The 22,677-nt window shown below is 44.4% G+C and overlaps 1 protein-coding gene and 1 pseudogene across 1 annotated transcript in view; both read right to left on the bottom strand.

Moving 5' to 3' along the window:
• SCART1 (scavenger receptor family member expressed on T cells 1) overlaps nt 1-11,511 on the bottom strand; it is a 30,414-nt gene extending 18,903 nt beyond the window's left edge. Inside the window, 3 exon segments of the mRNA XM_066240401.1 lie at nt 9,620-9,916; nt 10,765-11,082; nt 11,448-11,511. Of these exon segments, the coding sequence (XP_066096498.1) occupies nt 9,620-9,916; nt 10,765-11,082; nt 11,448-11,511 (679 nt within the window).
• A 2,925-nt stretch (nt 11,512-14,436) lies between these two features.
• On the bottom strand, nt 14,437-14,994 carry LOC136311190 (COMM domain-containing protein 10 pseudogene; annotated as a pseudogene).
• Nucleotides 14,995-22,677: the final 7,683 nt, after the last annotated feature.

Here is a 22,677-nt window from a genome sequence, read left to right as displayed (position 1 = left end):
AGACACTCGCATGGCGGAAAGTGAGTTTAGCAGAGGGGAAAGGGTCCTGAGCCCCACAAACAAAGCCCCAGCCTGCAGCCCCAGAGCCCAGAAGAGGCGTAAGGACAGTATTTAGCTGGAAACAAGTCAGGATACTGTTTGTGAGAGAGTCTGATTTCTCAGACCCAGGATCCTTCTTAAAGGGACCGCGCAGAACATCTCTCTCAAAAAACAATCACCTGGGGCTCCTGGGGATGGGGGGAGAGAGGAGAGGACCACAGTAACAGGAAGAGAATGTAATCTAGGAGGCATAGGGAGAAACATTTTGGGAGATAGCCACCCACCCTAACCCCTGGGACGAGTCACACTCCCCAAAGCTGAAGTGAATATTTCCCCCAGAAACAGCAATACCAGCAAAGGGAAGCAGGAGAGCAGCCAAACAAACTTCCCCCGCAGCATTCAGAGCAGAGTTGCATAGAAGGAGGGAGCTTTCAGGTCTACAGTAGTGAGTCTTAGGGTCCGAGCTGCAACGCCCCCACCCACGCGGCTGAGGGCGCACCGGAGAGCGGGCGGCAGCGGGAGACAAAAGCCTGGTTCTGCTGTCAGGGGCGGAAGCCGACTGGCCACCACTGGGCTCAGGTGTGAGCTCAATCTTGCCCGGCTGGGGAGAAGGGGGCGTGCAAAAGCGGTCAAGCTCAGCTGCCGGCAGCCTGTAATCCAGCCTCCGGGGGGAAGGGCGGGAACCCCAGAAAGGGTGGAGACCAGCCCCTGAGCAAGGGCAGAGGAGCACAGCCCTGCCCCGCCCGTGCAACCCAGGCTTGCGGTCTGACTTGGTAGCTGGCTCCTCCCGTGGGGGTGGAGCCAAAAGCCCAGAAGAGGCGGAGTTCCGCTACGGAGCTGAGCTTGGGCACGCAGCCCTTCCCGGCGGTAGAGCCAAGGCTAGCAGCTCTTCCTTGAGTGGGATCCTCCTGCAAGGGTGGGGCGAAAGCTCGGAAACAGGTGGAGACCCGCAGCTGAACAAAGGTGCTCGCCAGTGCCCTCAGGACCGAGCATAACGTCACACACGGGGGCAGGGCAAAGGCCAAGGCCACCAAGGCTTGTGCATCCGAGCACGTGATCACAGCCACTCCCGTGAAGAGAAAATGCGGAGGCAGAGAAATACAACACAAATAAACCAAGAGAAATCCCCAGAAAAGGACCTAAGTGAATCAGATATAACCAAATTACCAGATGCAGAGTTTAAAATAACGATTGTTGGGATGCTCAAAGATATTAGAACAACCATAGATGGCCATTACGAAAACCTAAATAAAGAGATAACAAATATAAAAAAGAACATTGAAATAATAAAAAAGAATCAGTCAGAAATGACAAATACAATATCTGAAATAAAGAATACAATGGAAGGAATTAAAAGCAGGATGGATGAAGCAGAGAATCGAATCAGTGAGTTAGAGGACACAATAAATAAAGGCATGGAAGCAGAGCAGAAAAAAGAAAAGAGACTCAAAAAGTCTGAGGAAACTCTAAGAGAGCTCTGTGACAACATGAAGAGAAATAACATCCGCATCATAGAGGTTCCTGAAGAAGAAAAGAACAAGGGATAGAGACTTTGTTCAAACATATTATAGCAGAAAACTTCCCCCAATTAAGGCAGGAAAACATTTCACATGTTCAGGAAGCACAGAGAACTCCATTAAGGAGAAACCCAAAGAAAACAACACCAAGACACATCATAATTAAAATACCAAAGCTAAATGATAAAGAGAAAATATTAAAAGCTGCTAGAGAAAAAAAGACTATCACCTACAAAGGAGCCCCCATAAGGATGACTTCTGACTTCTCAACAGAAACACTTGAGGCCAGAAAGGAATGGCAAGAAATATTCAAAGTAATGCAGAACAAGAACCTACAACCAAGACTACTTTATCCAGCAAGGCTATCATTTAAAATTGAAGGAGAAATAAAAAGCTTTACAGACAAAAAAAAAAACTCAAGGATTTCACTGCAACCAAACCAAGGCTGCAAGAAATGCTAAGGGACCTGTTGTAAACAGATCAAAGGAAAAAAAGAATATAGCAAAAGAGAAATACAGTTTTAAAGAAAAAAATGGCAGTAAACAATTACATATCAGTAATAACCTTAAATGTTAATGGATTAAATGATCCAATCAAGAGACATAGGGTAGCTGCGTGGATAAGAAAACAGGACCCATACATATGCTGTCTACAAGAGACACACCTTAGAATCAAAAGATGCACACAGACTGAAGATAATAAGGATGGAAAAAAATATTTCATGCAAATGGAAATGAAAAAAAAGCTGGGGTAGCAATACTTATATCAGACAAATTGGACTTTAAAACAAAGGACATAGTAAGAGATAAAGAAGGTCACTACATAATGATAAAGGGAGCAATCCAACAGGAAGATATAACCTATTATAAATATCTACGCACCTAATATAGGAGCACCTAAATATATAAAGCAGACTTTGATGGACTTAAAGGGCGAGATCAACAGCAATACTATAATAGTAGGGGATTTCAATACCCCACTAACATCACTAGATAGATCCTCAAGAAAGAAAATTAACAAAGAAACAGCAGACTTAATGGAACATATAGATCAACTCGATTTAATAGATATCTTCAGAACCTTTCACCCTAAAACAGCAGAATATACATTCTTTTCAAGCGCTCATGGTACATTCTCTAGAATAGACCACATGTTAGGACACAAAAGTGGGCTCAACAAATTTAAGAAGATTGAAATCATATCGAGCACTTTCTCTGATCACAATGGCATTAAACTAGAAATCAACCACAATAGAAAAATTGAAAAACATTCAAACACTTGGAAACTAAATAGCACGTTATTAAACAATGAATGAGTTAACATTGAGATCAAAGAAGAAATTTAAAAAATTCCTAGAAACAAACGATAATGAGCATACATCAACTCAAAATTTATGGGACACAGCAAAAGCAGTCCTGAGAGGGAAGTTTATAGCATTACAGGCATACCTCAAGAAGCTAGAAAAAGCTCAACTAAACAACTTAACCCTGCATCTAAAAGAACTAGAAAAAGAACAGCAAGTAAAGCCCAAAGCTAGTAGAAGGAAGGAAATAATAAAGATCAGAGCAGAAATAAATGACATAGAGGCTAAAGAAACAATACAGAGGATCAATGAAACCAGGAGCTGGTTCTTTGAAAAGGTAAACAAGATCGATGAACCTTTAACAAGACTCACCAAGAAAAAAAGAGAGAGGACTCAAATAAATAAAATTAGAAACGAGAGTGGAGAAATAACAACTGACACAACAGAAATACAAAATATTGTAAGAAAATACTATGAAGAACTGTACGCCAAAAAACTAGACAACCTAGATGAAATGGACAAATTCCTTGAATCATATAATCTTCCAAAAATCAATCTGGAAAAATCAGAAAACCTAAACAGACCAATTACAACAAATGAGATTGAAACAGCTATCAAAAAACTCCCAAAAAAGAAAAGTCCTGGGCCTGATGGCTTCGCAAGTGAATTTTCCAAATATTCAAAGAAGAACTAACTCCTATCCTTCTCAAGCTATTTCAAAAAATTCAAGAGGAAGGAAGACTTCCAAACTCCTTTTATGAGGCAAGCATAATTCTGATTCCAAAACCAGGCAAAGACAACACAAAAAAAGAAAATTATAGGCCAATATCCCTGATGAACTTAGATGCAAAAATCCTCAACAAAATATTAGCAAACCAGATCCAGCAATATATGGAAAAAATCATACACCATGATCAAGTAAGATTTATTCTTGGGAGGCAAGGCTGGTACAATATTCGCAAATCAATCAATGTGATTCATCACATAAACAAAAGAAAGGAGAAAAACCACATGATAATCTCAATAGATGCAGAAAAAGTATTTGATAAAGTCCAGCACCCATTCATGATCAAAACTCTCAGCAAAGTGGAAATACAGGGAACATACCTCAACATGATAAAGGCCATCTATGACAAACCCACAGCCAACATCATACTCAATGGGCAAAAACTAAAAGCAATCCCCTTAAGATCAGGAACAAGGCAGGGGTGCCCCCTTTCACCACTCTTATTCAACATAGTTCTAGAAGTCCTAGCCACAGCAATCAGACAAGAAAAAGAAATAAAAGGCATCCAAATTGGAAAAGAAGAAGTAAAACTATCATTATTTGCAGATAACATGATATTGTATATAGAAAACCCTAAAGTCTCAGTCAAAAAACTACTAGACCTGATAAATGAATTTGGCAAGGTGGCAGGATATAAAATCAATACTCAGAAATCAGAGGTATTTTTATACACTAATAATGAACTGTCAGAAAGAGAAATCAAGGAATCAATCCCCTTTACCATTGCAACCAAAAAAATAAAGTACCTAGGAATAAATCTAACCAAGGAGATTAAAGACTTGTACTCGGAAAATTATAAAACATTGATAAAAGAAATCAGGGAAGATACGAATAAGTGGAGGCATATACCGTGCTCATGGTTAGGAAGAATAAACATCATTAAAATGTCTATATTACCCAAAGCAATTTATAAATTCAATGCAATACTGATTAAAATACCAATGACTTACTTCAAAGACATAGAACACATATTCCAAAAATTTATATGGAACCAAAAGAGAACACGGATAGCCTCAGCAATCTTGAAAAGGAAGAAAAAAGCGGGAGGTATCACACTTCCAGATATCAAGTTATATTATAAGGCCATTGTACTCAAAACAACATGGTACTGGCATAAGAACAGGCACATAGATCAATGGAACAGAACAGGGAACCCAGAAATGAACCCACAGCTCTATGGACAACTGGTATTTGACAAAGGAGGTAAGACAATACAATGGAGTAAAGACAGCCTCTTCAACAAATGGTGTTGGGAAAGCTGGACAGCTACCTGCAAAAAAATGAAACTAGACCACCAACTTACACCACTCACAAAAATAAACTCAAAATGGATAAAAGACTTGAATGTAAGCCGTGAAACCATAAGCATCTTAGAAGAAAACATAGGCAGTAAGCTCTCTGACATCTCTCGCAGCAATATATTTGCTGATTTGTCTCCACAGGCAAGTGAAATAAAAGACAGGATAAACAAATGGGACTTTATCAAACTAAAAAGCTTCTGCACAGCTAAAGACAATAAGAACAGAATAAAAAGACAAACTACACAATGGGAGAATATATTTGACATAGCGTCTGATAAGGGATTAATAACCAAAATTTATAAAGAACTTGGAAAACTTAATACCAGGAAGACAAACAATCCAATCCAAAAATGGGCAAAAGAAATGAATAGACACTTCTCCAAAGAGGACACACAGATGGCCAACAGGCATATGAAAAAATGTTCAACATCACTAATGATTAGAGAAATGCAAATTAAAACCACAATGAGATATCACTTCACACCAGTCAGAATGGCGCTCATCAATAAAACAACACAGAATAAGTGCTGGTGAGGATGTGGAGAAAAGGGAACCCTCCTGCACTGCTGGTGGGAATGCAGACTGGTGCAGCCACTGTGGAAAACAGTATGGAGATTCCTCAAGAAATTAAAAATCGGCCTGACCAGGTGGTGGTGCAGTGGATAGAGCGTCGGACTGGGATGCAGAAGGACCCAGGTTCGAGACCCCAAGGTCGCCAGCTTGAGCGCGTGCTCATCTGGCTTGAGCAATGAGCTCACCAGCTTAGACCCAAGATCACTGGCTCCAGCAGGGGGTTACTCGGTCTGCTAAAGGCCCGCAGTCAAGGCACATGTGAGAAAGCAATCAATGAACAACTAAGAAGTCGCAACGCGCAACGAGAAACTGATGATTGATGCTTCTCATCTCTTTCCGTTCCTTTCTGTCTGTCCCTGTCTATCTCTGCCTCTGTAAAAAAAAAAAGAAATTAAAAATCAAACTGCCTTTTGACCCAGCTATACCACTGTTATGAATATACCCCAAGAACACCATAGCACTGTTTGAAAAAAAGAAATGCACCCCCATGTTTATGGCAGCATTGTTCACAATAGCAAAGATTTGGAAACAGCCCAAGTGTCCATCAGAGGACGAGTGGATTAAAAAGCTTTGGTATATATATACTATGGAATACTACTCAGCCATAAGAAATGATGACATAGGATCTTTTACAACAACATGGATGGGCCTTGATAACATTATACTGAGTGAAAGAAGTAAATCAGAAAAAACTAAGAACTATATGATTCCATACATAGGTGGGACATAAAGATGAGACTCAGAGACATGAACAACAGTGTTGGGGTTACAGGGTGGGGAGGAGAAGGGAGGGGGTTGGGGGAGGGGAGGGGCACAAAGATCATGGCTTTTCAGCATTTGCCATATTCCCCCCTTAATCTATAGACAGACAGCAAATATTTACGTATGGTGTTCCCACTATAAAGACTGCTGTCTTAGGGACAAATGCTGATAAACTATTTCAGCAGTTCCTCCTTCTTCAAAGACTTATATGTCAACATAGAGCTCCATGTTTCATAGGACATACTCATGCTCACTCCATGCTCCCTGGAGCTTTAGCACAAGGGAATGCCCCCCGGGTTTTTTTTTTTTTTGTAGTATTTTTTCTTTTATTTATTTATTTTTTGTGTTTTTCTGGGGATGGAGATGGGGAGGCAGTCAGACAGACTCCTGCATGCGCCTGACTGGGATTCACCTGGCATGCCTACCAGGGGGGAATGCTCTGCCCATCTGGGGAGTTGCTCTGTTACAACCGGAGCCATTCTAGTGACTGGGGTGGAGGCCATGGGGCCATCCTTAGTGCCCGGGGTGGCTTTGCTCTGGTGGAGCCTTGGCTGCGGGCAGGAGGAGAGAGACGAAGAGGAAGGAGAGGGGGAGGGGCGGAGAGGTAGATGGGCACTTCTCCTGTATGCTCTGGCCAGGAATCGAACCCGGGAATCCTGCACACCAGGCCAATGACTCCAACGGATCTACCATATCATGCTTTTTACTTAAAAAAAAAAAATTTACATTTCTTTTGAATGCTGATGAACAGAAGACACCAAATCTTTTTCGCCTGCAAACTACTACCTTCTTTATTAGATCTAGCTAATAACACTGTTTCGTCTTTTTCCAAATAGCTCCAGATATATGGAAAAGATTTATATAGGCGGATGGGGATCCTCAAACCCCTCAGCAAGATCTTCTGAGAATGGCTTTTAAGATACCTAGAGGCAGAAAAAGCCCAATAGAGATCAGGGGAACTACCAGCTTTTAGGATACACCCTTAAAGGCTCCAACGCCCCAAAGGGGTCTCATAGGATGCCATCTGGGTCCTGCTTCAATAGTGGAAAGGAAGGTCATTGAGCTAAAGCCTGCCAGGCTTACGTGCCTCTGCTGGGAGGAAACAGGGACACTGGAAGGTAGGCTTCCCCCTCACTCCTCTAAGGGAGGGTTCAGTCTCTTCCAGCCCTGCTCCAGCTACCTGTGACCTAACCTTGCCCAGAAAGCTGGGGTTTGCCACTGAAGGCTGAAGGTGCCCAGGGCCGCCGGCCCCATCTACGATACTGTGGACAAGCCTAGGGTATTTCTTCCAAGAAGCAGGTAAACTGATCTCATTTGCACAAGGGCCACTTAACTATGTTTTGCCTGAATAGTCAGGTTTTTTATTCTTCCCTCAAAGATCTCTGTTGTGGGTGTTGATAGTGATTTGCTTAATATATAGTGTTTCCTTTATCCCTCCTACCTCGATGCCCCACTCATATTTCAGACTGGGACCTACTCCTAATTTAGAGCTCTCTTTCCTCCTTTTGCCAACTTGTATTATGAATTTACCTTTGCCACCCAGCTTAGTGTATCCCAAGGTTCTCTTTACCAGGCCACAGTCACAGAGCTCCAGGGAAAAGCAACCTGGTCTCAACTCTCTAGGCAGAGGAGAACAGAAGCTCCATATCCACGCATGCTGCAAATGGCTTTTTCCAGTCTACCTGAATCATTACCAGCTAGAAGCAGTGGGACTTGGACATGAGCTGCAAAGTATAGAATGGTGACAACAATTCCAGTGCCATGCGGACTTTTCCTGTTCCGGGAACTTTCCCGGACTCCTACTCCTTGTGACAGCTCCTAACAGACTAAACTGTGGTTGGGTTGCATTTTTCAGGGATTTGGCATGTGATGGGGCCAACTTGGACTTGGTGAACATGTTAAGGACACTACTCTTTTATGGATTCTTGCTGTATTGGCCAAGAGTTTGCTTAAAGGCTTTTAATCACTGTAAAAAAAAATAGAGGACTGGATGAAGAAGATGGGGCACATATACACCATGGTATACTATTCAGCTAGGAGAAATGATGACATCGGATCACTTACAGCGGAATGGTGGAGTCTTGGTAGCATTGTGCGGGGTGAAATAAGCGAATCAGAAAAAAACAGGAACTGCAGGATTCCATACATTAGTGGGACATAAAAACAAGACTAAGAGGCATGGACAGGAGTGTGGTGGTTACGGGGGGTGGGGGGAGGGAAGGAGGGAGAGGGCGAGGAGGAGGGGTACAGAGAGAACTGGATGGAGAGTGGCGGAGGATGATCTCTCTTCGGGTGATGGGTATGCAACAGAACTAAATGACAAGATAACCTGGAAATGTGTTCTTTGAATGTATGTACCCTGATTTATTCTTTTTTTTTTTTTTTTTTTTGTATTTTTCTGAAGCTGGAAATAGGGAGAGACAGTCAGACAGACTCCCGCATGCGCCCGACCGGGATCCACCGGGCACGCCCACCAGGGGCGAAGCTCTGCCCACCAGGGGGGGATGCTCTGCCCCTCCGGGGCGTCGCTTTGCCACGACCAGAGCCACTCTAACGCCTGGGGCAGAGGCCAAGGAGCCATCCCCAGCGCCCGGGCCATCTTTGCTCCAATGGAGCCTTGGCTGCGGGAGGGGAAGAGAGAGACAGAGAAGAAAGAGGGGGTGGGGGTGGAGAAGCAAATGGGCGCTTCTCCTACGTGCCCTGGCCGGGAATCGAACCCGGGTCCCCCGCACGCCAGGCCGACGCTCTACCGCTGAGCCAACCGGCCAGGGCCTGTACCCTGATTTATTGATGTCACCCCATTAAAATAAAAATTTATCTATAAAAAAAAACAACACAGCAGGGTCCCAGGGTCACCTGCTGCAGGTACCCCTGCATGTCACACGGCCTCTGCCTGCGCAGGGTGGTGGCATCCAGCCCTGTATAATCTTGGAGTCAAGTCAAGGCACCCGCAGGCCAGAGCACTGACTGCCCTCTTGGAGGCAGGGAGGACCATCCACTTTACTTCAGCCCGCCGTGATTCTAGGAAGAATGAGAGCCGGTCCCTTGCACACCTGTGGGACAGTGCTGGGGGCGTGACTCCCCACAGCAAGTGCTTCTCAAACAGCTCAGATACTGCAAGACAGCCAGGACCCCCGCCCACCTGGGGCTCTGAGACACTGAGACACGGCACTTTCTGTGTTCTGGCCTCTAGATCTGTCCTAAGCTAACAACGGGTCAGCATTCTTTCCTAAGCTAACAACCTCCTCCACTCCCTCCCCTGCCTGACCCATCCCCTCTGAAGCAGGCAGGGGCACAAGTCTCCTGAGAGGGGAAGTGGACCTGCAGGCTGCTGAACCTGAGCAGATGACCTCTGCGTCCTGCTGGAAGTCACAGCCACTGAGGAGGTTGTTGTTGAGTCTACAGTTTCAGATGGTCGACTCCGTGCCTTTGCAGGTCATGTACTTCCCACCGACACCCACATCTTGGCGGGAAGCCTGGAGCATGGGGCCACAGCCCAGCTGTTGGCAGAACACCGTGACCTCCTCCCTGTGCAGCCCACAGAGGTGATCCACTCCGTTCACATTCCTGATCTCGGGGAGTCCCGAGCAGGGGCTCCGGCTCTTCACCAGACGAATCTCGCGAAAAGTACCATCTACAAAGCATGAGCTGCACTCAGAAGGGGCAGCCTCTGCTGTCCCTGTGGTCACTTGGAGCCTGCAGCCCCCTTCAAGAACCAGACATTTCCACCTGGGCACAGCAGTTCCTTCTAGGCACTCATCATAGGCCAGGGGTCACAGTATGAGATAACCCTGCTCCTTCCTCAGGGCGTCAGCACTGGGCTGAGAGTGCCACTCTGAGGAGGCTGGCTTTCTGACCAGGCAGTCACAAAGGGCCCCTCACTCAGCAAGACCCCATTCGGGGCTGTGCCTGCTGTAACGCTGTCACACACCTGACAACCTTAATCATTTCTGAAAAGGGCTCCTGGGCCCCACAACCCACGCAGCGGGAAGATGCTAGGTGGGGTCTCAGGAGCTCTCGGTCACATAAGTGCCCACACACAGCTGAATACCCTCAGCACAGAGCTCCCATCATGCATGTAAGTAATCCTGATTAGATACCCAGGTTGGCCCCTTGGGCCTCCACGAGTGTCTGGAAGACCAAGCAGTTCCCACTCCATCCCTCTGTTTTCCACTGCTTCTCCTCAGCCCAGCTGGTTCTCTCTTTCTCTCCCTGGGGACCCTGCCCTACAGAAGGGATTTGCAGAGCTATTCACAGTCGCATCCTGGGCACCGAGCACCAAGAACGGTGTCTACAAGGGCAGCTCTGGATGGAAAGGACACAGGAGGATGGACTAGCGCTGAGATGAAACCATCCTAGAGGAGTCCTAGAGGGATCAGGCTGGTGCCTGTGCACAAAAGGAGCTCCCCTAGAGAGCCCACAGACCTGCCCACCACCCCAGCCCGCACCTTTCCCCTCCCCTCCCCTCTTGCACTGACTTACTAGAGCACAACGCGACCACAAGCCACTCGTGGGGGCACTGGCTCTGTGTCCACACCCCAAGGCTGCACTCCCAGAGCGAGGACTCATTGCCCTTGCAGGACACGTTGTGGAGCAAGGGCTGCACCCTCTCTCCGGGCAACGGGACGTACTTGGGGGCACCGACAGCCTGGCCGCATCCCAGCTGCCTGCAGACCACAGATGCCTCCGCCAGTGTCCACTCCTGGTTGCACACGTGTCCACACACCCCCTCGTGCTGGACCAGCACCAGTCCGTCACACTGACTGTGTCTGTTCGCGAACCTCAGGTTGTCCGGTTCACCTGTGGAGGGACAGACCAACCTAAGAGGGACCAGAGTGTTGGGTGCCAGGTGGGGGGCGGTCAAGCAGGAGCTGCAAGGGGGTCCACCTCCAAAACCTTGCTGCCAATAGAGCCAGACCAAAGAAGTGACCACAGGAGCCCCCCCAACCACACCCTTTCTAGGCCTTCACATCCCTGCTCTTTCCCTCAGCACCTGGCAACCCCACCTCACTGCAGCCCCTGACCCTCCATCCTCAAGCCCCAGTCCTGGGCTGAGTGAGGCCCAGGCAGCTGATCACAGCAAAGGATCATCACACACAGGATCTCAGCATCTACAGAGCCACTGCGTCCAGAAGGTTCCATGGACGAAGGAAGAAGAAACTTACTGATGGAGACTGCCCAGAGAGTGAGAAGGGGCCCGACTCCCAAGGTCCAGAGAGAAACCCTCATGGCCCCTCAGTCCCCAGGGCCTCAGCCAGCTCCTGGCACTCAGTGGGGCAATGGCAGATATGGCGGTCAGAGTCAAATATGCAGAAGTGGAAGCTGCCGATGGCCTGCCAGGGCCAATGGGGACAGCAGAGCCTCTCCAGAGCACACTAGTGGCTACTGCGCTCGGTCTGTTAGCAGAGCAGCCAGTGGCCTCCGTAGCTCAGCACTGCCAGACATGCGCAGGGGCCAGGCTGTGGTTTCCTCTTGTGCTCATAATTGCTGACAGGGCTGCTCCACTTAGACCCCAGGATCAAGCAGGTGGTCTAGTCTGCCCATAGCCCCAGCAGTAGCAAAACCCAGGCCTAGTGGGTACGGTTCCCCACCACAGACAGTGACGTAGTGACACCAGACACCCTGGGGACCAGCAGGGACTGAGCAGGGGCCCTGCAGCACCAGAAAAGGGAGACAGGCCAGGACAGTGTTGCAAGGGCTTTAAAAACTAAACTGTCATTGGAACCAAAGTCTACAAAATATGGCCAAACCCATACCCTGAGCTGAAACAGGTGACCACCTGCTGAAATAGAACATTTAAAAAGAAGCAAGAGTCTCCTGACATCGTAACCAAAATGTCCAGGATACAAGTGAGAATCACTCATCACATGAAGAATATAGTTTGACGATAAAAGAGAATCAGCTGATGTCAATACCAATACGAACGAGACGCTGGAATCATCTGATGAGGATTTTAAAACAGCATTCATCAAAACGTTCCCAATATAAGTTGCAGATTCTTCTGACACAAATGGGAAAATCTCAGCAAAGAAACAGGAGCTACAACAATGAGCCAACGACAGGATGTGCAGCAACTGGAACACTCGCACACAGCTGGTAGGTGGAGACATAGTGCAACCACTTTGGAAAACAGTCCAGCAGTTCCTCAAAATGTTAAGCACAGAGGTGCCCTATAGCCCAGTAATTCCATTCCTGGGACATATCAAAGAGAAGTGAAAAGTGAGGTCCACACAAAAACGTCCACAGAGATGTTCATAGCAGTATTATTCATAACAACCAAAAGATGAGAACAACCTAAATGTTCACCAATTCATAAGTGGATAAATAAGGGCAAAATGTCCATACCGTGGAATATTACTCACCCATTAAAAGGAGTGGAGTGTGGACACAGTTACAATGGCATGAACCTTGAAGACATTATGCTGAGTGAAATAAGTCAGACAGAAGAGACCACAAATATATGATTCCATTTATATGAAATGTCCTAAATAGGCAAATCCAAAGACACAGAAAGTGGGTTACTGGTGGCCAGGGTGGAAGGAGACAGATATGGGTAATGAGCACTAATGGCACTAATCCTGAAATTAGTGGTGATATTTGCATAATTCTAAATATGTTCAAAACCACTTGATTAGGCACTTAAAAAAAATATTTCCCCATAGATTTGAGAGAGAAAGAAGCATTATTTTTCTGTTTCACTCAGTTGTTCCATTCAGTTGTGCACTCACTGGTCGCTTCTCCTATGTGCCCTGACCGATTGAACCTGCAACCTCTGTGCGCTGCGATAATGCTCTATCCACTGAACCACCCAGCCAGGATCTGGACTAGCCACTTTTTTTTTTTTTTTTTTTTTATTACAGAGACAGAAAATGAGTCAGAGAGGGATAGACAGGGACAGACAGACAGGAACGGAGAGAGATGAGAAGCATCAATCATTAGTTTTTCATTGCGTGTTGCGACACCTTAGTTGTTCATTGATTGCTTTCTCATATGTGCCTTGACCGCGGGCCTTCAGCAGACCGAGTAACCCCTTGCTGGAGCCAGCGACCTTGGGTTCAAGGTGGTGGGCTTCTTTTGCTCAAACCAGATGAGCCCTCGCTTAAGCTGGCGACTTCGGGGTCTCGAACCTGGGTCCTCTGCATCCCAGTCCATCGCTGTATCCACTACGCCACCGCCTGGTCAGGCTGGACTAGCCACTTTTAAAGAATGTATTTGTCCTGGCCTGTGATGGCACAGTGAATAGATCCTCAACCTGAAATGCTGAAATTGCCAGTTCAAAACCCTGGGCTAGCCTGGTCAAGGTACTTATGAGAAGCAACCAATGAACAACTAAAGTGAAACAACTATGAGTTAATACTTCCTGCCCCCCTCTCTGTAAAATCAATAAATAAAATCTTTAAAAAAAAGATTATACATGCACTTTGTGATGTATAAGTCACCTCTCAAAGCTATTATTTTTTAACTAATTTTAAGACAATTTTATTGACTGAAATTAATATATTTACAGACAGAGAATATAAGTTCTCTGTTTTGAAATTGCAAGGATCTCCATTTAGCTTCCACAATTCTTTGTATTCATGATCTGAACCTGTCTTCTAGATAATAAAGTGAAGCATTCATATATAAATCATACAATCTGCAGTACAAAAAAACACATACAAAAACCTGGACTGTTATTAAATCGTTAAACTCAGAAAAAAAAGTAAAAGTGTACAGAGATGCTCACACTGGAATTACCTGACAGACTACTTACTACTGGCTCCATTTTTAATTTCCTATATTATTTCCAAAGCAAAATATACTCATTATATTCAAGGAGAAATACTATAATGTGTTTGATTGCATGTGGCTGCTTTCTTACTTTTATTAATGTTATTACTGAAGTTTTTGGTGTTATCAAGTATGTTGGTAGGCAATAAAGCAAAAATAGGACATAAAAACAATATGGTATTCACTTCTGTTGTTGTTGTTTTAAGCAAAAGTGTTCTTAATAATTGCTTGCTGTAGGCTCACGGAACTAGAGGGTATACATTATAACCTCAGTCCTCAGAAAATTATTTCCCTTAGCTGTTATTGTCTAAGAAGCGATAACCACATAATTTACAAGAAGAAAACTACTGAATCCTTCAGAAAACACAACGTGGCAGTCAATCTTCAATGCAAAGCAACACGGTGGCAGGGCTGTGACGGAGAAGCAGTGTTCAGGAGTCCGCTGACACGTATGGGCTCCAGCTTGTCCTAGAAATCAAACAACTCCCGTGACTGAATTCCACGGGACTTCCTCCAGACTCTGAGCCATCCCAGCTCCCTCTGGCCACAGCACAGCCTGGGGAGGTTTCTGTTTTGCTCAAGCACAAAGAGTCGTCTGAAGATCAAGCTGCCATCCCATGGTCTCCAGCTTCTGAGAAGTGCGGCTTCTTTGCCTGAATTTGTCAACTGATTCTTGCCCCGTGGCAGACCAGGCAGATGTACTTCCTGCTCTGACATGAAGGACAGTTTCCAGGACTAGGTGAAGATCTTGTTTCTCTAGAGAAAATACAGCCTAAGCTTTTCTCCTTCTTCACTGACACTGTTCTCAAGATTCAGGTGAAGTTTTTGAAGAATCTAGGTCAACAGTCATGGACGTCGTCCTGTGTTCATTGCATTTATCAGTGACACTGCTTATTTCCTGCTGGGACTCTCCCACAGGGTCAGTGCCACAACTGCCACCATCCCTGAAGCTCCCTCTTCTGGCCATTACCTGTCGCTGCCAAAGCTGTTGTTTTTTTAAAAAGAACCAAATGGGTATTATAGAACTGAAAATACAGTAACCAAAAATGTTTTTAATTCACTGAGTATACTCACCAGTTTAATGAAATGGCAAAGGACAGCATCAGTGAACTTGAAGACAAACCAATAAAATTCACTCAATGTAAACAACAGAGAGAAAATAGATAAAATTAATAGAGCTGCAGAGCACTCTGGGACAGGAACAAAACTTCTCATATTTCTATTCCTGGAGATCTGGGAAGAAGAGGAGAGAGAATGTGGGACTAAAAAAGAATTTGAAATAAATTATGACTGAAAACTTCCCAAATTTGGTAGAAGACATAAACTTAACACATCCAAGAACCTGAACAAACCCCAAACTGGATAAACCCAAAGAAATTCATATCAAACACATCATAACTAAACTTTAGAAAACTAAAGACAAAGAAAAAATCCTAAAAAACAGCCAGAGAAAAATGACACATTATCTACAAAGGAAAACCAATTTGTATGACTACACATTTCTCATCTGTGTGGAGTCCAGTGGTCATGGAATTACTGGCTTACATGTTGCAGAAAATTGCATCAAACCTGTGTCCTGTGTCTGTGAAATGACCCTCCAGAAATGAAGGGGAAATAAAGACACAAATGAAGGAAAACTAAGAGAACTTGCTGATAACAGAAATATCCTCAAGTAAAGGTTAAAGAAAACCCTCCTAACAGAAAGAAAATGCTAACAGTGAGGTGGGGCTTCCAGAAAGGAAGGAGCAGTGCACTGGGCAAACACAGTGTATACGAAGTGGACTGTTCTTCACTTGATGAGTTTCTCCATCAAACAGTATGTTTGTAAGAAGAGCTACACCACTGTCAGATGTGGTGCTCAATGTACACAGAGCACATACTTAGAATAACTGCATTTTTAAGTGGGAGTATAAAGAACCTAACTGTAAGTAAAATTTCTATATTTCACCTGAAGCAGCAAAATGTCAACACTATTAGGCTGTGATAAATTTCATATGTATTTAATATCTTAGACAATTAATAAGAAAATTACATAAAACCAAAGACATTATAAATACATCAAAATGGAACTATGAAAATATTCACACAACTCACAGACAAGAGAAAAAAACAGAGGCATGAGAAATAGTGGAAATAAATAAAAAACAAAAACTAGCCCTGGCCGGTTGGCTCAGCGGTAGAGCATCGGCCTGGCGTGCGGGGGACCCGGGTTCGATTCCCAGCCAGGGCACATAGGAGAAGCACCCATGTGCTTCTCCACCCCCGCCCCCCTCTCCTTCCTCTCTGTCTCTGTCTTTCCCTCCCGCAGCCAAGGCTCCATTGGAGCAAAGATGGCCTGGGCGCTGGGGATGGCTCCTTGGCCTCTGCCCCAGGCGCTAGAGTGGCTCTGGTCGCGGCAGAGCGACAACCCGGAGGGGCAGAGCATCGCCCCCTGGTGGGCAGAGCGTCGCCCCTGGTGGGCGTGCCGGGTGGATCCCAGTCGGGCACATGCGGGAGTCTGTCTGACTGTCTCTCCCCGTTTCCAGCTTCAGAAAAATACAAAAAAAAAAAAAAAAACTAAAATGGCAGATGTGAGCCCTTACATATCAATAGTACTTTCATGTAAATGATCTCAGATATATAAATCAAAAGACAGATATTGGCTGAGTGACTACAAATGAATAAATAACGCTATGATCCAAATATGTGTTGTTTACATGAAACTCTCTTCAAACACAACATAAGAGAGTTGAAAATAAAGTAGAAAAAACACCTCATGTAAACATTAATTTACAAACTATCTTAATATCGAAGAAAGATTTCAGATAAGAGAAAATCACTAGGGAGAAAGGAAAACAGTATCTAATGGTTAACAGACCAATCCACCTAAGAAAGATAGAGCAAGCCTAAATGTGAATGCCCAACCACAGAGCACCAAAGCACATGAAGCTAAACCAGACAGAGCTGAAGAAGGGACAGATGAATGTGCAGTTTCCACGGGAGACTTCACCTTCCCCCTCCCAGAGTTCCATGCACCTACCAGACAGGAAGGCAGTGGGGAGCCAGGAGAACTAATTTCCCACCAACCAACAGAATCTAACCGATACTTACAGAACACACCAGACACAGAGTAAAACACACACTTGTTTCCTGCACACGTGGAGCATTTACCAGAACTGATGGGATTCTAGGTCTTAGAACAAACCCTCACAAATTTACAATAACTGAAATTACACAGAGTTTGTTTTCTGACCATAACAGAATCCAACAAGAAATCAATAACAGACAACAGAAAGAATCAATAAACTCTGGAAATTAAACACACTTCTAAGTAATCCATGGGTCAAATATATATAGAATTGCCAAGGACTTAAAAGTAGAGCTAGTGATTGACTTATGACCACGATTGGTTCCGACAGACTGATCGTAACACAATTTGGTCATAAGTTGAGTAGGCTATATGTACAGTACTGTGAAATGATGTTATAAAAATCTTTAAGTCATATTTTATCATAATTTTCTCTCATTATTGTTATATATCATAATTTTCTTTGTTCATTTTATGCCATTTGCATCATCTCTACACCATTTTGTTTCTTATTCTTACATTCGTCAGGTTTAAGTAAAACACTGCATTACCAATACAACTGGTTTAATATTTGCAAAGACAATTCCATCTTGGGAGGGATCTGATGAAAAATATCCAAGACACAAAACACAAATTGCTGTACCGAGTCTGGGATAACAGTTGAAATGGTGCACACAGAGATGGTCGTGCTGCCGGAAGCTGGTCCGCAATGTCGTATGCCCAGCTGGCCAACGCTTGTGCTGCCAGACACGGAGCAGTCATGGCTAGCGATTGTGATCGTAAAGTCAAACGGTCATAAGTTGCATAGGTCATAAGTCGATTGATATTTGTACAAAGAACTGAATTAAAAATAATAATAGAACATATCAGAATGTGTGGGGTGTGGCGAAAGTAATGTTAAGAGGGAAATTTATAGTGCTAAATTCTTTTTTTTTTTTTAATTTTTTTATTTATTTATTTTTATTTATTTTTTTTATTTATTCATTATAGAGAGGAGAGGGAGAGACAAAGAGAGGGACAGAGAGAGAGAGAGGAGAGACAGAAGGGGGGAGGAGCTGGAAGCATCAACTCCCATATGTGCCTTGACCAGGCAAGCCCAGGGTTTCGAACCGGTGACCTCAGCATTTCCAGGTTGATGCTTTATCCACTGCGCCACCACAGGTCAGGCGCTAAATTCTTACATAAGAAAAAGACCTCGCCTGACCAGGCGGTGGCACAGTGGATAGAGTGTCGAACTGGGATGCAGAGGACCCAGGTTCGCAACCCCGAGGTCACCAGCTTGAGTGCGGGCTCATCTGGTTTGAGGAAAGGCCCACCGGCTTGAACCCAAGGTCGCTGGCTCCAGCAAGGGGTTGCTCGGTCTGCTGAAGGCCCGCAGTCAAGGCACATATGAGAAAGCAATCAATGAACAACTAAGGTGTTGCAACGCACAATGAAAAACTAATGATTGATACTTCTCATCTCTCTCCATTCCTGTCTGTCTGTCCCTGTCTATCCCTCTCTGTGACTCACTCTCTGTCTCTCTAAAAAATAAATAAATAAATAAAAATTTAAAAAAAAAAAAAGAAAAAAGACCTCTCATTAATCATCTAAATTCCTCTAAAATCTAGAAAAAGAAGAGCTAAACAAAGCCAAAGGATGCAGAGGAAAGAAAACAACAAGAGAGATAAAAGCATAAATCAACAAAATTGAAAAAAGGGAACACAAAAAATATTAATAAAAAAAACTGGTTCTTTAAAAACCTTAATCAAATTAATAAGCCTCTAGCAAGATTGACAAAGATTCCAAAAGAGAAAACACAAATAAATATCAGGAATTAAAAAGGTAACCTCAAAACAGACCCCTGCAGGTATTGGAAGAATCACAGGGAAACACTATGAGCAATTTTAAATTCATAAATTTGACAATTTAGAGGAGATGGACCAATCCCTTGAAAACCACAAACGACTAAACTTAGCCAAGATAAAACATATAACCTGAATATTCTCATAACAATTAAAGAAATTAAGTTTTATAATCAGAACTCTCTTGAAACCAAGGAGGTTCTCCCTGTAGAGTGGACATTTACAGATCAGCAAGCAGGGTGGAGGGTTGGACCAATCCACGTGGGGATGGATCAGCACTGCAGACATCAGTGAGATTTCACGTTCTGCATAACAGAGGCAAAGCGGCCTGCACACAGAGATGACTGTGGATGTGGGGTACACGCACATGCACCCTCACTCTGTCAGCTGAGAGGCCCGGAAGGAGATACACTCCAGGAGCAACCAGATGTGGTACGCCCAGCGCCCACATCCTGGGCAGGCTAACACCGTCTCCTGGGAAAAGAACTGAGCTCCCTGGAGCAATGGTTGACTCTAGACCAGGGCGAGAAACACACGTGACAAGCCTAGAGCACCCTGTGCTGCCCGACACCTTGATGAAGGTTTGCCAAAGGTGTGCAGCGGCTAACTGAAGAGATCCCAAGGTGTAAACTGGAATGATTCGAACAACAGCAACACAAAGTAATGTTGGATTATAACCTAAAGTGTAAAATGTGAGTCACTTTGATATAAATAAATGATTAAATAAAGAGATAAAAGAGGGAGAAGAGACGTTGCCCACAAAGAGGCCGCCCTGCTTTCCAGGGGGGGGGGGCATGACCTCCGCTCCTTACATGTAGCCTCACACAGTGTCCTCTCCAGAGAACAGTGCACAGAAGAGGGAAAGACTGAGTTCACCGCAGAGAAGCCTGGCAAACATGACCTCAACCTTTGACCAACCAGCTGATCAAAGTCAGCACCAAAGCTGAACCATTTTAACAGCATGCACCTTTAATATTATGGACAAAAATGGCACTTCAACTCTGTAAATCACAATCTGATGAGAAAAAGGCCAAAGTCCAGTACAGGGCTGTCCTACGCAATATCAGACCAGCATTCCTCAGAAGCGTCAAGGTCCCCAAACACAAGGAGAGTCTGAGAAACTGTCACAGCCAAGAGGAGCCTAAGGAGACGTGATAACTAAAAGTGCTGTCATATCTTGGATGGGATCCTGGGATAGAAAAGGGGCATTAGGTAAGAATCTAAAGAAGTCTGAATAAACTATGGACATTTCTCATGGCAATATTTTTTTCTGATTTATCCCATTGGGCAAGTGACACAAAAGAAAAAATAAACAAATGGAACAACATCACACTAAAAAGTTTTTGCACAGCAAAGAAAACCATCAACAAAATGAAAAGCCAACCCACTGAATGGGAGAACATATTCGCCAGTGACACATCTGATAGGGGATTAATATCCAAAATTTATATAGATGTCATACAACTCAACACCAAAAAACAAAAAATTTAATTAAGAAATGGGCAAAGGACCTGAACAGACACTTCTCCAAAGAAGACACACAGATGGCCATTAGACATATGAAAAAATGCTCAATGTCACTCATTATAAGAGAAAGGCAAATTAAAAACATAATGAGCCTGACCAGGTGGTGGCACAGTGGATAGAGCGTCGGACTGGGATGCGGAAGGACCCAGGTTCGAGACCCTGAGGTGGCCAGCTTGAGCGCGGGCTCATATGGCTTGAGCAAAGAGCTCACCAGTTTGGACCCAAGGTCGCTGGCTCCAGCAGGGGGTTACTCGGTCTGCTGAAGGCCCGCGGTCAAGGCACATGTGAGAAAGCAATCAATGAACAACTAAGAAGTCGCAACGCGCAACGAGAAACTGATGATTGATGCTTCTCATCTCTCTCCGTTCCTGTCTGTCTGTCCCTGTCTATCTCTGCCTCTGTAAAAACAAATAAATAAATAAATAATTTTAAAAAAAAAGCCTTTAAAAAAAACAAAAAAAAACATAATGAGATATCACCTCACACTTGTCAGAATGGCGCTCATCAATAAATCAATAAATGACAAGTGCTGGTGTGGGTGTGGAGAAAAGGGAACCCTCCTGCACTGCTGGTGGGAATGTAGACTGGTGCAGCCACTGTGGAAAACAGTATGGAGATTCCTCAAAACATTAAAAATGGAACTGCCTTATGACCCAGAGATTCTACTCCTAGGAATATCACTGAAGAAATACAAAACAGTAATCTGAAAGAATCTGTGCACCCTACGTTCACTGCAGTGTCATTTACAATCGCCACTCTATGGAAGCAGCCCAAGCGCCCATCAATAGACAAGTGGATAAAAAAAAATCTGTGGCCCATACAAATAATGCAATGTTTCTTGGCCATAGACAAGAATGAAATCTTATCATTTGTGACAGCGTGGAGGGAACCAGAGGGTATTTATACACAGTGAAATAAGTCAGAGAAAGACACACGCTGTTTGTAAGCAAAGGTAAACCTCCTGCAAAGAAGCCCCAGCCCAGGGCCGCAGAACCAGCTGAGAGCAACGAGCACACCCATCATGCCCACACCTGTGCTTCTTCAGGAGGTTAGAGCTGGTCTGACATTAGAAAACCAATCACTGTAATTTGCCACATTAAAATACTAAGAGAGGAAAATCATAGTATCATCTTAAGAGATGCAAAAAATTTTAAATAAAATTTAATATCCATTTATGATAATAAATAAAGTCTTTGCAAACTAGAAAGAGCAGAAAACTTCCTTGAGCTGATAAGAAAGATCATCAAAACATAACCCACGGCAAAAGTACTACATTCTGAAATTGGAAAGAGCACAGGGCTCACTCTCACCTGGACTTAGCCCTGGAGGTTTGAACCAGGGCAATAAGTTAGGGGCAGAGAAGTTGTAGGGTTGGAAAGGAGGGTGAGACAGTCCTCACTCACAGACAATTCCACTGGGGTGTAAAAATCCAGGAAGAATCTACACATAAATTAGTAGAATTCATAAAAAAGTTTAGCAAGCTTACTGGACACAGCTGATAAATGACAGTCACTTGTTTTTCTACGCACATACAATAAACAGAAAATGAATTATTTTAAATAGCTAGCTATTAAAAAAGCAATGAAAATAGTAAATATCTAGGAATAATCTAATGAAAATTGTGGAAGACCTTCATGCAGAAAACTGAGAGGCATTGGAAGAAGGTTAAGCAAACATGGAAATGCCCTGAGTTCATGGGCTGGAAGATGCAGTCGGCAAAGCTGTGACCTCCTGGAGGAGGACAGGGGACCTGACAAAGTGAGTCTAGAGTTTGCACGGAACAGGTGGGACAGCCATCCAAATCAACACAGCAGGACAGGAAGCCTCACGTGGGTCAATGAGGGTGTGTGGTTGGAGCATGTTGGCTGGGAGTGTGGGCTGGAAGGAGGGCGAGGACAGTCTAAACGACTCCAGAGCTGGTCACAGGGCTTTGGGGATGTCCTGCACAGCGGGTGTGAGCAGGGGTTCAGGAGGTGAGGGTTCTGGCTACAAAAGGCAAAGAGCGGGGAGGCTGCAGCGTAGGGGCTTCCTTCCCTTTTGTTTGTAGCACAGGAGGCCTGAGCTGGTTTCCAGGTTGATGTTAGACACCAGGAGAGAATGATTGGGAAGGGCCTTCAGGGGATGGAGACTAGCCAGCCATGCTGTGTTGGCAGGAGGGCCCCAGGAGGTGGGTTAATGAAAGTAAGG

Source organism: Saccopteryx bilineata, chromosome 7, assembly GCF_036850765.1.
Source record: "Saccopteryx bilineata isolate mSacBil1 chromosome 7, mSacBil1_pri_phased_curated, whole genome shotgun sequence".
Lineage (NCBI taxonomy): Eukaryota > Metazoa > Chordata > Mammalia > Chiroptera > Emballonuridae > Saccopteryx > Saccopteryx bilineata.
This window is presented reverse-complemented; position numbering and strand designations above follow the sequence as displayed.